This window comes from Primulina huaijiensis, chromosome 7 (genome assembly GCF_012295235.1).
Source record: "Primulina huaijiensis isolate GDHJ02 chromosome 7, ASM1229523v2, whole genome shotgun sequence".
NCBI classification, from domain to species: domain Eukaryota; kingdom Viridiplantae; phylum Streptophyta; class Magnoliopsida; order Lamiales; family Gesneriaceae; genus Primulina; species Primulina huaijiensis.
The window spans coordinates 10,195,967-10,209,934 of record NC_133312.1 but is presented as its reverse complement, the minus strand read 5'-3'; the positions used below and the strand labels follow the sequence as shown (position 1 = coordinate 10,209,934).

The 13,968-nt window shown below is 39.5% G+C and overlaps 1 protein-coding gene across 1 annotated transcript; it reads left to right on the top strand.

The window, feature by feature from the left end:
* Nucleotides 1-6,228: 6,228 nt before the first annotated feature.
* LOC140981587 (uncharacterized) lies at nucleotides 6,229-10,200 on the top strand. The gene is made up of 6 exons (XM_073448016.1): nucleotides 6,229-7,000; nucleotides 7,356-8,330; nucleotides 8,748-8,813; nucleotides 8,974-9,114; nucleotides 9,443-9,743; nucleotides 9,903-10,200. Exons 1-6 carry the CDS (start codon nucleotides 6,229-6,231, stop codon nucleotides 10,198-10,200), a joined length of 2,553 nt encoding a protein of 850 aa, XP_073304117.1.
* The last annotated feature ends 3,768 nt before the right edge of the window (nucleotides 10,201-13,968 follow it).

The following is a 13,968-nucleotide window of genomic DNA, read 5'->3' as shown; positions in this document are numbered from 1 at the left end:
AGTGTTCAGAAGGGGGGTTGAATAAACACTCGACAGTTTTCACAACTTCTTTGATTGATGAATCAGTTTAGTGATAAACTGAATTCGCGAATCTTGTTGTCAATGTCAATCAGTTAACTTAATAAAAGTGCGGAAATAACTGAAAGACAGATAGAATATAACTAATAAGAAAGAACGCAAGATTTCTGGATGTTCGGAGATTTCAATTAATCATACGTCATCCTTTCTATCTCGAAGATATGATATTCATTAAAAGACCTTGATCTATAAAATGAATTGTACAAACCCACTTCAGTTTGGAATTAACACTGCTAAGACTGAAACTCTTAGTATCAATACAACTTATCAGTACTCAACTGATGTGTAATTTCTTAGCACAACTGATCTCTACAAGATCGAATAATACAACAATGAGTGTTTGTGCTTTAAGCTCAAAGTATAGCCTGAAAGCTATGAATATGTATAATAAGCGTGAGCTTTTGAGAGCTTTTAAACTTGAAAAATATATGCAGAGTTCTTGACTGTATTGCTTGATGACTTCGTAACTCTGTAACCCTTGGTTGCAAAACTTGTAACTTGGTAACACTGCATCAGCTGATCTTCTCGGCTATTTATAGGCTGTGCTTCCAACGGTAACAATGAATGCATTTTGAATCTTTATATCCGTTGCATAGCCACGTCAACATTCTTCTAACAATCGTACACTGTAGCCTTTCTGAACTACGACGTTCCCACTACACGTTGCAGTCTGCTATTGTAAAATTGTCGGTTGATAGCTACGTTCCTTAACTGATGATGTGTCAAGCTGATTTATCAATTGACATAGCCGATATGATTAACTGATAGCTGTGTAACTGATCATTCTTAACTGATCGTTGTGTAACTGATCGTTCAGTTGACTACACACTTTAGTTAGCTTTGCTTAGTTCAGTTGCCTTTGATTATATAAGTATTAACCTTCAGTTCGAGCAACTATCAGTTTTACGAATCTTCAGTTCAGTTACTTTCAGTCTTCTTGATCAGTTGTTCAATCTTTTTACACTTAATTTGTCAAACTCCGAAATTAAGTTTCCAACAATTTCTCCTTTTAGGTGTTTCACAAAACTTAGAGTTTATGAACTGATCAACCTGAACTCTTGTAGATAAAATAATCTTTTATTAATAGCTCTTTTAATATACAGATTCGTACAAAGAATGAAAGAAAAAAAAGAATCTTCTACTGACTGAAAATCTGCCAAAACTCTCAACTGAATATAAAGGCCGTGTTCTAACTGATCTGGACTTCTTCATTTCTTTGCTCTTTTATCACCTGGTCTTTGATCAGTCGGTTAACTAGGTCTCTTCTTAGATAGCTTCTGCTATTCTTCTTCCTCTTTCCCCTTTTTGTCAAACCCATCAACCTTGCTGGATAATGCACGGACTTCCGAGGTGACATTGGATATTGCATTCATTAATTGTTCTTGTATCAGATCCATTCACTTTGTCACTACTGTTTCCAAAAATTCAATTCGATTTTTGAACATGTCTTAAGCCTAGAAATGTGCTTGAACTGTCACTCGGTCTTTCTTTAATTGATCTAGTTGGAGAAATAAGGAAGTGATATCATTTGTAACATGGTGTAGGTTCTTCATTGTATTCTCCTTCATAGAGTCAATTTTTAATGTGTGCAACAATTGGGTTGACTATATATCAGAAATAGACGAAATCAAATTGTGAAGGTTGGACTGCTTCATTAAAAAATTAGGGCCTTGTTCTAGAAATAGGGCCTTGGTAAAAATTAGTAGCCATTGGTATCTGAGTAGGATTTTGGTTCTGCTGATTCTGGTTCTTGCTCCTTGTCTGCTTCATTTCTTTATGAAGCAGTCCAACCTTAACAATTTTTTACCAAGGCCCTATTTCTGGTAAAAATTATCAAGGCCCTATTTGGTGATTCAGTCACAACTGTAACCATTTCTGGAACAATTTCTTCAACTACCTCATGTTGAGGTTTTTGAGGAGGAGTGGAACTCTGAACAACAGTTGAGCTGGTAGGCTCTTCAATTGGTTTATCAGTTGATACTTCAGTTGGCTCTTCAGGTTGTTCTGAGTGCAACTGAGCCACGTCAGTTTCAGCATGAACTTCTTGTTCAGTCGTGGCAGGCGACTGAACTGGTTCTTCAACTTTTGGTATTACAACCTCTGAGGCTGGTTGTTCAGTTTTGCTCGGGTCTTCAACTAATTCTTCTGTTAAAACATTCAGCTGGCGTCTTGGCATTGCTCATGCTTCAGACATCTTCACAGATGAAGGTGTCTACCATATGATGCTTCTCAAGGAGCAGAGGACTGAAAGTAAAAAAACTTTGTCTCGGGAAATGGCTTGGTGAAGATGTCAGCTGCTTGTTGTTCAGTTGAGATGTACTCCAACCTGATTGCCTTCTTTAGAGCATGGTCTCTGATGAAATGATGTTTGATGTCAATGTGTATGGTTCTAGAGTGAAGAACTGGATTATAGGTAATCTCAATTGTGCTTGTATTGTCATAGAAGCTTGGTGATTCTTCTGCAACGACTCCATAATCTTTCAGTTGTTGCTGAATCCAGAGCAGTTGAGCGCAACAGCTAGATATTATGCTTCAGTTGTGGAAGTTTCTATGGATGTTTGCTTCTTGCTCAACAATGAAATCAGTCTGTCTCTTAGAAACTGACATGACCCACTGGTGCTTTTTCGATCAAGCTTACATCCTGCACAATCTGCATCTGAATAACCAACTAAATTGAAAGATGAGTCCTTAGCATACCATAAGCCCACATTTTGTGTGCCTTTAAGATATTTCAATGCGTTTGGCAGCTGAAAAATGCAATTGCTTAGGATCTGCCTGAAATCTAGCACACATGCAAGCAACAAATACAATATCATGACGACTAGTAGTTAGGTATAATAAAGACCATATTAAACCTTAGTAGAGTGCCGTCTCAACTGATATCCCCCCTTCATCTTTGTCTAATTTAATCAATAAGTTCATCGGAGTATTTGTAGCTGAACATGTCTTCATGCCAAATTTCTTAAGCAATTCCTTCGTGTATTTAGTTTGACTGATAAAAGTACCAGTTTCAAGTTGCTTCACTTGTAGACCGAGAAAGAATATCAGTTCACCCATCATACTCATCTCAAATTTTTCCTGCATTAACTTGGCAAATTTCTCACATAACTTGGGGTTAGTTGACCCAAAAATAATATCATCAACATATATTTGCACAAGTAAAATATGATCATTTTTAATAAATTTGAACAGAGTCTTATCCACTGTTCCAACAGTGAAATCATGATCAATTAAATATTTTGATAAGGTCTCATACCAAGCTCTAGGAGTTTGTTTAAGTCCATACAAAGCTTTGTTCAAGTAATAAACATGATCAGTAAGAGAGTGATTAACAAAACCTGGTGGTTGTTCAAAATATACTTCTTCCTGTAGCTGACCATTCATGAATGCACTCTTGACATCCATTTGATAGACTTTGAATGAGGCATAAGCAAAGAAAATTCCGATTGCTTTCAGTCTTGCAACTGGTGCATATGCCTCATCGTAATCAATTCATTCTTCTTGCGTATATCCTTATACTACAAGCCTCGCTTTATTGCGCACAACTAAACCATCTTCGTTCAGTTTATTCCTATAGACCCACTTTGTACCTATAATGGTTTTAGAAACTTGTAACGTCCCAAAAATTTGAAGGTCCACGTAAACAACATTCATGCAAGTTATTAAATTTCTCTGATATTTTATTAAATTGTTTTAAAACATTAAATGCATGTTTATTTCATGAATTTTTGTTTTAATCACGGTTTATTTAATGTTTCATGCGTTAGGATTTTAAGTTGCATTTCGCGCTCGAACGAGGAACGGAGACCGATGATATTCAGGAAAAATATTTTTATTGAATAATTATTTTTAATTATTTAATATGAGGTGTTTTTAAGTGTGATTTTTGAATATGGGCCTTGGTTGGGTATTTTTAACCGTCGGGTTATATTTTTAGACGGTACGCAAATTTTATCGATTCGGAGGACTTTTTGAGTGCTCGAGCAATATTTTCAAAAACATACCTAAACAAAATATTTTTCGGGAGAGTTATTGGGATTTTTGGGTTTGTTTTAATGCTTAATGGGCTCAAAACCCTTAAAAACAATTTAATTTTAAATGAAGGCCCATTAGTGCATAATAATTCACTTAATTGCAATCTAAACTAAAGCCTAAACCTAATTACACTAAAGTGGTTGATATGTTTGGTTTTTACGTGTTTTACTGCATTAGTTTTGTGTATGTTTGCATTATGCATGCATACATTTCATTTACATTTTGTTCGTTTTAGAGTAAGCATTTGCATGTTATCATGTCTGACTTGGGCGTGGCGAATTTGCAGGAAAAATGACCGGAAAACGGATATAGGAGCAAAATGTGAAAAATTGGGGCAGAAATACTGGCGTCCGAGCGGTAGAAATTTACCGCTGGGCGCGAGAAAAGATTCACGCAGCCAAAGTACAGAATATGTGGCGCTCGGACGGTAATTTTCTACCGCCCGAGCGCGAGAGAGGCCTTCCGAGAAGAAAAAATACAGAAGACTCGGCGCTCGAGTGGTGAAATTCTACAGCCCGAGTGCGACTGCCGCATTCCCCAAGCAAATTACAGAAGGTGTGGCGCTCGAGCGGTAATTTTCTACCGCCCGAGCGCCACTTATTTTTGGAAAAAGTTCTTTGCCGATTTCTTACCTTATTCTTTGGATGTGAATGATATGGAGAGGGATTTGGGACGTTTTTGAGGGCATTTAGACATAATTCAGAGCCACCACAAGCCTTGGTAGGAGTTTTACGCTTGAAGTGAAGATTCAAAGATTTTCGGCCATAGTTCTTCCCAGATCTCGTCTAGTCTAGTATTTCTAATCTAGTTTTTATCATTCAAACATTGTTTTGTTTATTTTTATTATGAATTCGAGTAGCTAACTTTATATATTCGTTGGGATTTAAGGGGATCCTACCCCAAACTTTGAATTGATTTATATTTCGATTCTTGCGTTATTCTTGAATGTGCTACTGTTTTTCATTGTGTTGTTAGAGCGTAGCTAACTTTAAAAACTGTTTTATATTGCGAGTTAGTTCGAGGGAATAACTTGTGATAGGAACGAGTAGCATAGTCCTTGGATTTACAATTTACATAGATATATGAAATTGGATACAAGCCGATAGTCATAGTCCGGTAGGGCGAAAACTAGGGGATTTCACAGATCGACATGTGATTCACTCTTGATAAATAATTAAAGATATTTAATTAATTCAATGAGTAGAATTAGTTTGGCATAGCTCGAGAGAGTGTGTTCAATTGAATAGGAAATCCTGTCGGAAGCACACAATCACTATCGAACAAATTAATTAACTAATGAGGGGTAGGTGAACAGATATTTCCAACAAATCCATTTCTCATTGAATTTTAATCAATCATTCTAGATGTTATATCCGATTATTCAATTCTAGAATCTTTTTATTTAAATATTTATTTAAGAATAATAGCAATAAACAATCAATCAAATTTCGTTACTAAAGATTTAATAACTGAAAATAATAATTTTCAAATACAGTGTTCAGGGGAACGATATTCGTACTCACGTACATTATACTATTACTGGACATCGTGAACTTGCGATTAATTTTTGAGCATACAAAACCATATTTTTAGTAAGGATTCCACAGTGCAAGTTTTGCTCGATCAAGTTTTTGGCGCCGTTGCCGGGGACTGTTAATTCACAATTTTATTTTTAGTTGTTTTCTTTAGCATTGTTTTATTTTTCTGGAGTTAACACTCCATATTTTTTACAGATATCTTTTCCAGTGCATGCCATGTCTCTAGAGTCTGAAACGACACTTTTAAATTTAATGGAGTTTCAGATGATGCTGTTAGACTACGTTTATTTTCGTTCTCTTTGCGTGATAAAGCTAAATCTTGGCTGAATTGTTTGCCTGTACGTTCAATCACAACTTGGGAAGACATGGCTAAGGCATTCCTCTTGAAATACTTTCTTCCATCGAAAAGCATGAAGCTGCGAGCAGACATAACCACCTTCTCTCAATTTGAGCAGGAGTCACTCTACGAGGCTTGGGAGCGCTACAAAGACTTACTGCGAAGATGCCCACATCATGAGTTGCGTCTTGGGTTAGTTGTCCAAACTTTTTACTATGGTTAGTTTCATCTAACCGAACCATGATAGATGTTGTGGCCTGCGGAAATCTGTTGAGGAAAACTGCCGAAAAAGGGTATGAGTCACTAGAGGAGATGGCTGCTAGCAGCTATCACCCTCAATCTGAGAGGAACACTCAGCGAAGGAATGCAGGAGTACACCAGGTAACTGATTTTTCAGCTGTCACTGCACAATTAGAAGCACTTAACAGGAAAATAGACAGCATGCATGCAAACGGGACAGCGATGCGCCTGCAAGAGATATTTTGTGAAAAATGCGGAGGAGAACACTATGTTAAGGACTGTCAAGACAGTGGTCCTTTCTATGCGAATGAGGAGGCACCGGTGAATCAAGTGGGGATTCAAAACCGTCCGAGGAATGATCCTTTTTCAAATACATACAATCCTGGATGGAGACAACATCCCAACTTCTCATGGTGTGGTCAGAATAGTCAGAATCGACCACAAGGAGGACAACAGTATGGGAAACAACCGATGTATAGTTATGATCCTCCTAGAGAAGAAAAGTCAAATTTAGAGCAGATGATGTCTAAGTTCATTTCAGCTACGGAGACTAGACTACAAAACCATGATGCATCAATAAAGGGCTTGGAGAATCAGATAGGTCAGTTGGCAAAGATGATATCAAGTAGAGAGCCGGGCACCTTTCCAAGTAACACCGAGACCAATCCAAAAGAGCAAGTGAAGGCCATTGAGTTGAAGAGTGGAAAAATTTTAGAGTCGAGAGAAAAAGAAAAAAATCAAGTACCAGATGAACAGACCGAGACATCTAAAGGTAAGTCTTCTAACACTACACCAGCACCCGCTGCACAATCTAAAATTGTTATACCTCCCCCTTTTCCTGCTGCATTGGAAAAATGCAAAACTTGATGTACAATTCGGTCAGTTTCTTGAGGTATTTAAAAAATTGCATATCAATATTCCTTTTGCTGATGCTTTGATGCAAATGCCTAGTTATGCTAAATTTTTGAAGGACATATTAGCGAATAAGAGGAAGTTGGAGGATCACATGACGGTGAACTTAACTGAAAATTGCTATGCTTTGGTGCAAAACAAAATTCCACCGAAACTAAAAGACTCAGGGAGTTTTTCTATTCTTTGCATGATTGGTGATGTTGTTTTTCATAAAGCTTTGTGTGATCTTGGTGCAAGTATTAATCTTATGCCGTTATCTGTATTCAGGATACTCGGATTAGGAGAACCTAAGCCAACCAGGATGTCCTTCCAGCTGGCAGACAGATCTGTCAAGTATCCATGGGGAGTTATTGAGGATGTGCTAGTGAAAGCGGATAAATTTATTTTTCCTGATGATTTCGTGGTGCTCGACATGGAAGAGGATATGGAGATGTCTTTGATTTTGGGGGGACCGTTCCTTGCAACTGGCAAGGCCCTAATTGATGTTCAAGAAGGGAAGTTGAAATTGAGAGTGGGCGAAGAAGAGATTACTTTTGATGTTTTTAATGCATTCAAGCACACACTGCATTCTGATAGTTGTTATAGAATTGATGCTTTTGATGCTCTTGTGTCTAACTATGTGCAGGATGCTCTGAGGGACCCTTTGGAAGCCACTCTCACTACTGAATTGAGAGAAGATGAATTGGATGCAGAGAAAGCCGAAATAGTGGCATACCTCAATGTCAACCAGCAATGGAAGAGGCCAATAAGGATGAGATTAGAGGACTTGGGAGATCGAAGAGACTTGATCCCTCAGAAGTCAAGATTGGAGGAGCCACCGACGCTTGAGCTCAAACCATTGCCTCCACACCTAAAGTACGTATACCTAGGTGAGAATAACACTTTACCTGTAATTATTTATGCTGCTTTGACAGATGTGATGGAGGACAAACGGTTGGAAGTTTTGAAAGCGCACAAGAGTGCTTTTGCGTGGAAGGTGGCGGATATCAAAGGAATCAATCCATCAGTCTGCATGCACAAGATCTTGATGGAAGAAGAGTACTCACTTTTTGTGCAACCTCAGAGAAGATTGAATCCAAAGATGCAAGAGGTAGTGAAAGCAGAAACTATCAAACTCCTTGATGCTGGTATTATCTATCCTATATCTGATAGTGCATGGGTAAGTCCTGTTCAGTTTGTGCCGAAAAAAGGTAGGATTACTGTGATCACAAATGAAAAAAATGAATTAATACCCACTAGGACAGTTACGGGATGGCGTGCGTGCATAGATTATAGGAAATTAAATGATGCTACCCGTAAAGATCCCTTTCCACTGCCCTTCATTGATCAAATGCTTGAGAGGTTAGCGAGTCATGAGTTTTATTGTTTTTTGGATGGGTATTCAGGGTATAACCAAATCATGATTGCTCGAGGACCAAGAGAAAACCACTTTCACTTGTCCTTATGGCACTTTTGCTTTTAGACAGATGCCCTTTGGTTTGTGTAATGCCCCTGCCACTTTTTAGCGATGCATGACCGCTATATTTCATGACATGATAGAAACTTTTCTTGATATATTCATGGATGACTTCTCGATATTTGGCTCTTCTTTTGATGACTGTTTGCAGAATTTGAAGGTGATGAGATGCGAGGAGACAAATTTGGTGCTGAATTGGGAAAAGTGCCATTTTATGGTACAAGAATGAATAGTATTGGGGCACAAAATATCAGAGCATTGAGTAGAGGTGGATAAGGCAAAAGTCGAAGTTATCAAGAACTTACCACCTCCGACATCCGTAAAGGGAGTTAGAAGTTTTCTAGGCCACGCTGGTTTTTATCGACGTTTTATCAAAGATTTTTCTAAAATTGCCAAACCTCTATCTTCCTTACTTATGAAAGATGTGCCTTCTGATTTTACTTCTGATTGTTTACATGCATACGAGGATTTGAAGGAGCGCTTGGTGACAGCTCCTGTCTTGGTGACACTAGATCTTGGTATGCAAATTTTGCTAACTTTCTTGTCGCATGCACACCACCACCCAATCTATCGTTTCACCAACGTAAGAAATTCTTTTCTGACGTGAAATATTATTTTTGGGAGGAACCATTTTTGTTTAAGATCTGTGAAGATTCCATAATATAAAAGTGTGTTGCAGAGGAGGAGTTCGGTCAAATCCTTAACCATTGCCATGACCATGAGGTAGGTGGTCATTTTGGACAACAAAGACGGCATCCAAGGTACTTGAATGTGGCTTTTATTGGCCAACTCTCTATGAGGATGCTCGTTCTTATGTGCTTACTTGTGATAAATGCAAGCACACAGGTAACATCTCTAACCGTCATAACATGCCATTGAATAATATCATTGAGTGTGAGATATTGGATGTGTGGGGGATAGACTTCATGGGACCGTTTCCCAGTTCGTTCACGAAAAAGTATATTTTGGTGGCGGTGGACTATGTGTCTAAGTGGGTAAAGGCAGAAGTATACGCCACTAATGACGCTCAAGTGGTCCTGAAATTTCTAAAGAAAAATATTTTTAACATGTTTTGGACTCCACGAGTAATCATTAGTGATGGTGGCACCCATTTTTGCAACAAAATCTTTGAAAAACTTTTGAGCAAGTATGGTGTCACGCACAAGATCTCTACCCCCTATCACCCCAGACGAGTGGTCAAGTGGAATTTTCTAACCGAGTGATCAAAAGGATTTTTATAAAAAGTGGTAGGTGTCAGTCGGAAGGATTGGTCTGTAAAATTAGATGGTGCTCTTTGGGCATATAGGACTGCTTTCAAAACACCTATAGGCACTACACCATATAGGCTACTGTTTGGTAAAGCATGTCACTTACCTGTAGAGTTAGAGCATCGGGCATACTGGGCAACAAAAGCACTAAACTTTAACTTTATTGATGCAGGTGAACGACGTCTGCTTCAACTGGATCAGTTGGAGGAATTTCGGAATCTGGCATATGATCTCGCACTGTCATACAAAGAAAAGACAAAGAAGGCTCATGATCGGCGGATCATCGAAAGAGAATTCAAGGAAGGCAAAATTTCCTACTCTACAACTCACGGTTGAGACTGTTTCCCGGAAAATTGAAGTCACGATGGTCTGGTCCATTCGTGATTTCTAAAGTTTACCCATCGGGAGCTGTGGAACTACAAGATGGAAAGGATGGGACGTTTACGGTCAATTCCCAGCGATTGAAGCACTTCATGGGTGGCTTAATTGAGCTACAACTTGGAATCACCCAAGACAATTCGAACTGAAACAACCGACAGTCCAGCTCTCGACTATAAATTGAGAACTACCACTCTCTCCCTTATCTTGCACGTAATTCAATTTTATTATGTTCGTTGTTTTTATTTTATTTTTTTTATTTTACTTTTAGTCATTCTTTTGTTTTAGTTTTAGTCTAAATTATAAAAAAAAAAAACATGTGCAAATTTCCAGAGAGCTCGGCTCTCGAGCGGTAATTTTCTACCGCTTATCGCTCGAGCGCAAACACTGATTTCGGATACAAATTCCAGAGAGCTCGGCGCTCGAGCGGTTTTTTTCTACCGCTCGAGCGCGCCTACAATTAAAAGCGCGATCCCCTTTCTCATTCTGCAGATTCCTCAAATCTCTAATACTCTATATCACAGCCTCTCGTTTCTTTGTGCAAGAATTTCGGTCCAAGTCCAATTTCTGGCAACGTGGCACACTCTTCCTTGGGAATCAAGACTCAGCTCTCTCCCGTCATCCACCATCTCCATCAATACCACCATGGCACCCAAGAAATTGAAAGGTACTCCCGGTTCCTCTTCCTCTTCGTCGTTTGATAAACATCGTTTTGTGAGTGAGGCTGCTAGGGATCGATATGATCACGCTAAGATTCATAGAAATCCCATTGCCGAGAGGGGATTCCGTAGGCAATTTGAAGATAGATATTTAGATCCTCTTGTGGAGTTGGAGAGGTGTGCATGGGAACAATTTGGAAATCAACCTAAGGCGGCAGTGGTCTCAATGGTTCGAGAATTCTATGCCAATGCGGCGGAAGGGAATGATGGTAAGGTTTTTGTGAGAGGTCGACTTGTGCCGTGTGACTCTGTTACAATTAACGCACTTTTAGAGATGGCTGAAGTTGATGACTCTCGATTTGGGGAATTGGTAACTGACCCCAACTATGATATGATAGTCGCAACGCTGTGCCATCCAGGCGCGATGTGGAAACCGTTTGACGAGAAGTATTTGAAAGCGGGAATCGCCCTTTGGTATCTATTTGTGGCCCGGCAGATGATGCCAGTCTCGCATAAGAGCGAAGTACAAAAAGAGCTGGCGGTGCTACTGTTTGCTTTGACCGAGAGATACGACATCAACGTGGGCAAACTTATAAATTCTCAGATCATATTGAGTGCTCGCAATAGTCATGTCGGCCTCTTCTTTCCGACTATCATTTCAGAGCTGTGTGTTAGGGCTGGAGTTGTATTCCGTGATGATGATGAGTGGTTACAGCCGATGAAGGCTATTTGTGTGGACGACCTCCAACGGAAACGTGCTAAGTGAAGTAGTGATTTCCGCACTCACGAGGGAGATACTGGTGGATCGAGCACAGCCGCCCCACGTCGTCTACCGCAACAACCACGGAGGAGAACCCAAAATGAAAAAATGGATGAAACGCTTGCCTTCATGGCTCACCAGGAGCAGGTCAACACCAACTTCACGGCGCATTTTGCCCATCTCGACTCCATGATGCGTACTATGCTCATCCACGGGGGCTTGGATCCTAGAACCATACCACCACCTCCGCCATTCATTCCCCCCCATCAGTTTCAGTATGACTATCTTCAGAAGAGGGATGCGTCAGGAGTGCCACCACCAGAGCACGACGAGGAGGAGCCTTGATCAGGGGAGTTCACTTTTTCCCCTTCTTTACATTTTTATTTTCCACTGCTTTATGTTTTATTTCTCACTGTTGTTTCAGCATGGCATGTATCTTGCATTATTTTTCTGTGTCTGTATTCGTGTTTGCATCTATGTGTTTTAGTCGTTTGTGCAATGGGGACATTGCACACCCTTAGTATGAGGGGGTCGTTTTGTTGGGTTTTGCATGTGTGTCAGTTGATGGTGAAATAGGTAAATTGGTAGCCAATGATGAATTTGGGCTAAATGAACTGCATGTTGCTTAGTATTATTACTCGTTATGAATCCCCCGGTAAATTTAAATTTCTTATATGCACATATAGTGGATTTTGATTGTGGTGTGAATGACAGTTAAGTTCAAATTAATCGGTGAGGGAAACTGGAAAAACATGAGATGCGAGTAGAACTTAAATGAATTTCTGTTGAAATAAGTGACTGACCAGTAGCATGAACTCGATTATAAAATCAAAAGTATACCTTAAATACCCTTCTTCCCAATTGTGCATAGGATCTAAAAATTCTTCTCTAGACCAAGATAAACAAACATACCTTTTATTACAATCCTAGGGAGCACGCACGAGAAAACTATGCGAAAAAAGGATGAAATAAAAAGGGGATGTAAGGTGTNTACCTTTTATTCCAATCCTAGGGAGCACGCACGAGAAAACTATGCGGAAAAAAAAAGGATGAAATAAAAAGGGGATGTAAGGTGTGGGGGAGCCAAAAAGGGATGAAATCCTATCCCAAGGCTAAAAATATGGAGATGTAAGGCGTTGAGGAATGTCAGATAAAATTTCTTACAAGCGCATAGTGAAAATGATCTACGTACTCCTAAGCTATCTGAACCACTTGAGCACTTATGACTATTGATTCCCTACATTTTGTTGTTCACCTATGAATCTCTACCACTTTATGTGTTTACTGGTTGGTCCCGGATAAAAACAGAACTTAGGAGAGAGAAATTTGCGTTGAATTGTTGATTCGGTGACCCACATGATTTGCGAAGAAAACTATCTGAAGAACAAGCTAGAAAAATCCATGACACACACACACGACCACACCTTTTGGCAAAATAAAAATGTGTTGTGATATTTTGGAAGGGGTGTTAATAAGTAATGTGAGTGGACTAATTGGATGTAGTTCAAAAATCCGCTGAGGCACGAAATGTTAGTTTGCTGTTTTGCCATCAGTTTAATTGTTTTTAATACTTTCAGTTTGTGTTTGTTTCATGTGTTGGATGTAGTCTGTAACCTAATTTGCTTGAGGGCAAGCAAAAGGTTAGTATGAGGGGGTTGATAGGTTTGGCTTTTACGTGTTTTACTGCATTAGTTTTGTGTAGGTTTGCATTATGCATGCATACATTTCATTTACATTTTGTTCGTTTTAGAGTAAGCATTTGCATGTTATCATGTCTGACTTGGGCGTGGAGAATTTGCAGGAAAAACTACCGGAAAACGGATATAGGAGCAAAATGTAAAAAATTGGGGGAGAAAGACTGGCGCCCGAGCGGTAGAAATTTACCGTTCGGGCGCGAGAAAAGATTCACGCAGCCAAAGTACAAAATATGTGGCGTTCGGGCGGTAATTTTCTACCGCCCGAGCGCGAGAGAGGAATTCCGAGAAGAAAAAATACAGAAGACTCGACGCTCGTGTGGTGAAATTCTACCGCCCGAGCGCGACTGCTGCATTCCCCAAGCAAATTACAGAAGGTGTGGCGCTCGAGCGGTAATTTTCTACCGCCCGAGCGCCACTTATTTTTGGAAAAAGTTCTTTGCCGATTTCTTACCTTATTCTTTGGATGTGAATGATATGGAGAGGGATTTGGGACGTTTTTGAGGGCATTCAGACATAATTTAGAGCCACCACAAGCCTTGGAAAGGATTTTTGCGCTTGAAGTGAAGATTCGAAGATTTCCGGGCACAGTTCTTCGCAGATCTCGTCTAGT

What these genes read in the sequence shown, in the direction of transcription:
- LOC140981587 (XM_073448016.1), top strand. Translation starts at nt 6,229, where the DNA reads ATGATAGATGTTGTGGCCTGCGGAAATCTGTTGAGGAAAACTGCCGAA. An exon ending in TCAGTTTGTGCCGAAAAAAG is followed by an intron (nt 8,331 to 8,747) that starts GTAGGATTACTG and finishes GACTGTTTGCAG; the next exon opens with AATTTGAAGGTGATGAGATG. An exon ending in GGGAAAAGTGCCATTTTATG is followed by an intron (nt 8,814 to 8,973) that starts GTACAAGAATGA and finishes GTTTTATCAAAG; the next exon opens with ATTTTTCTAAAATTGCCAAA.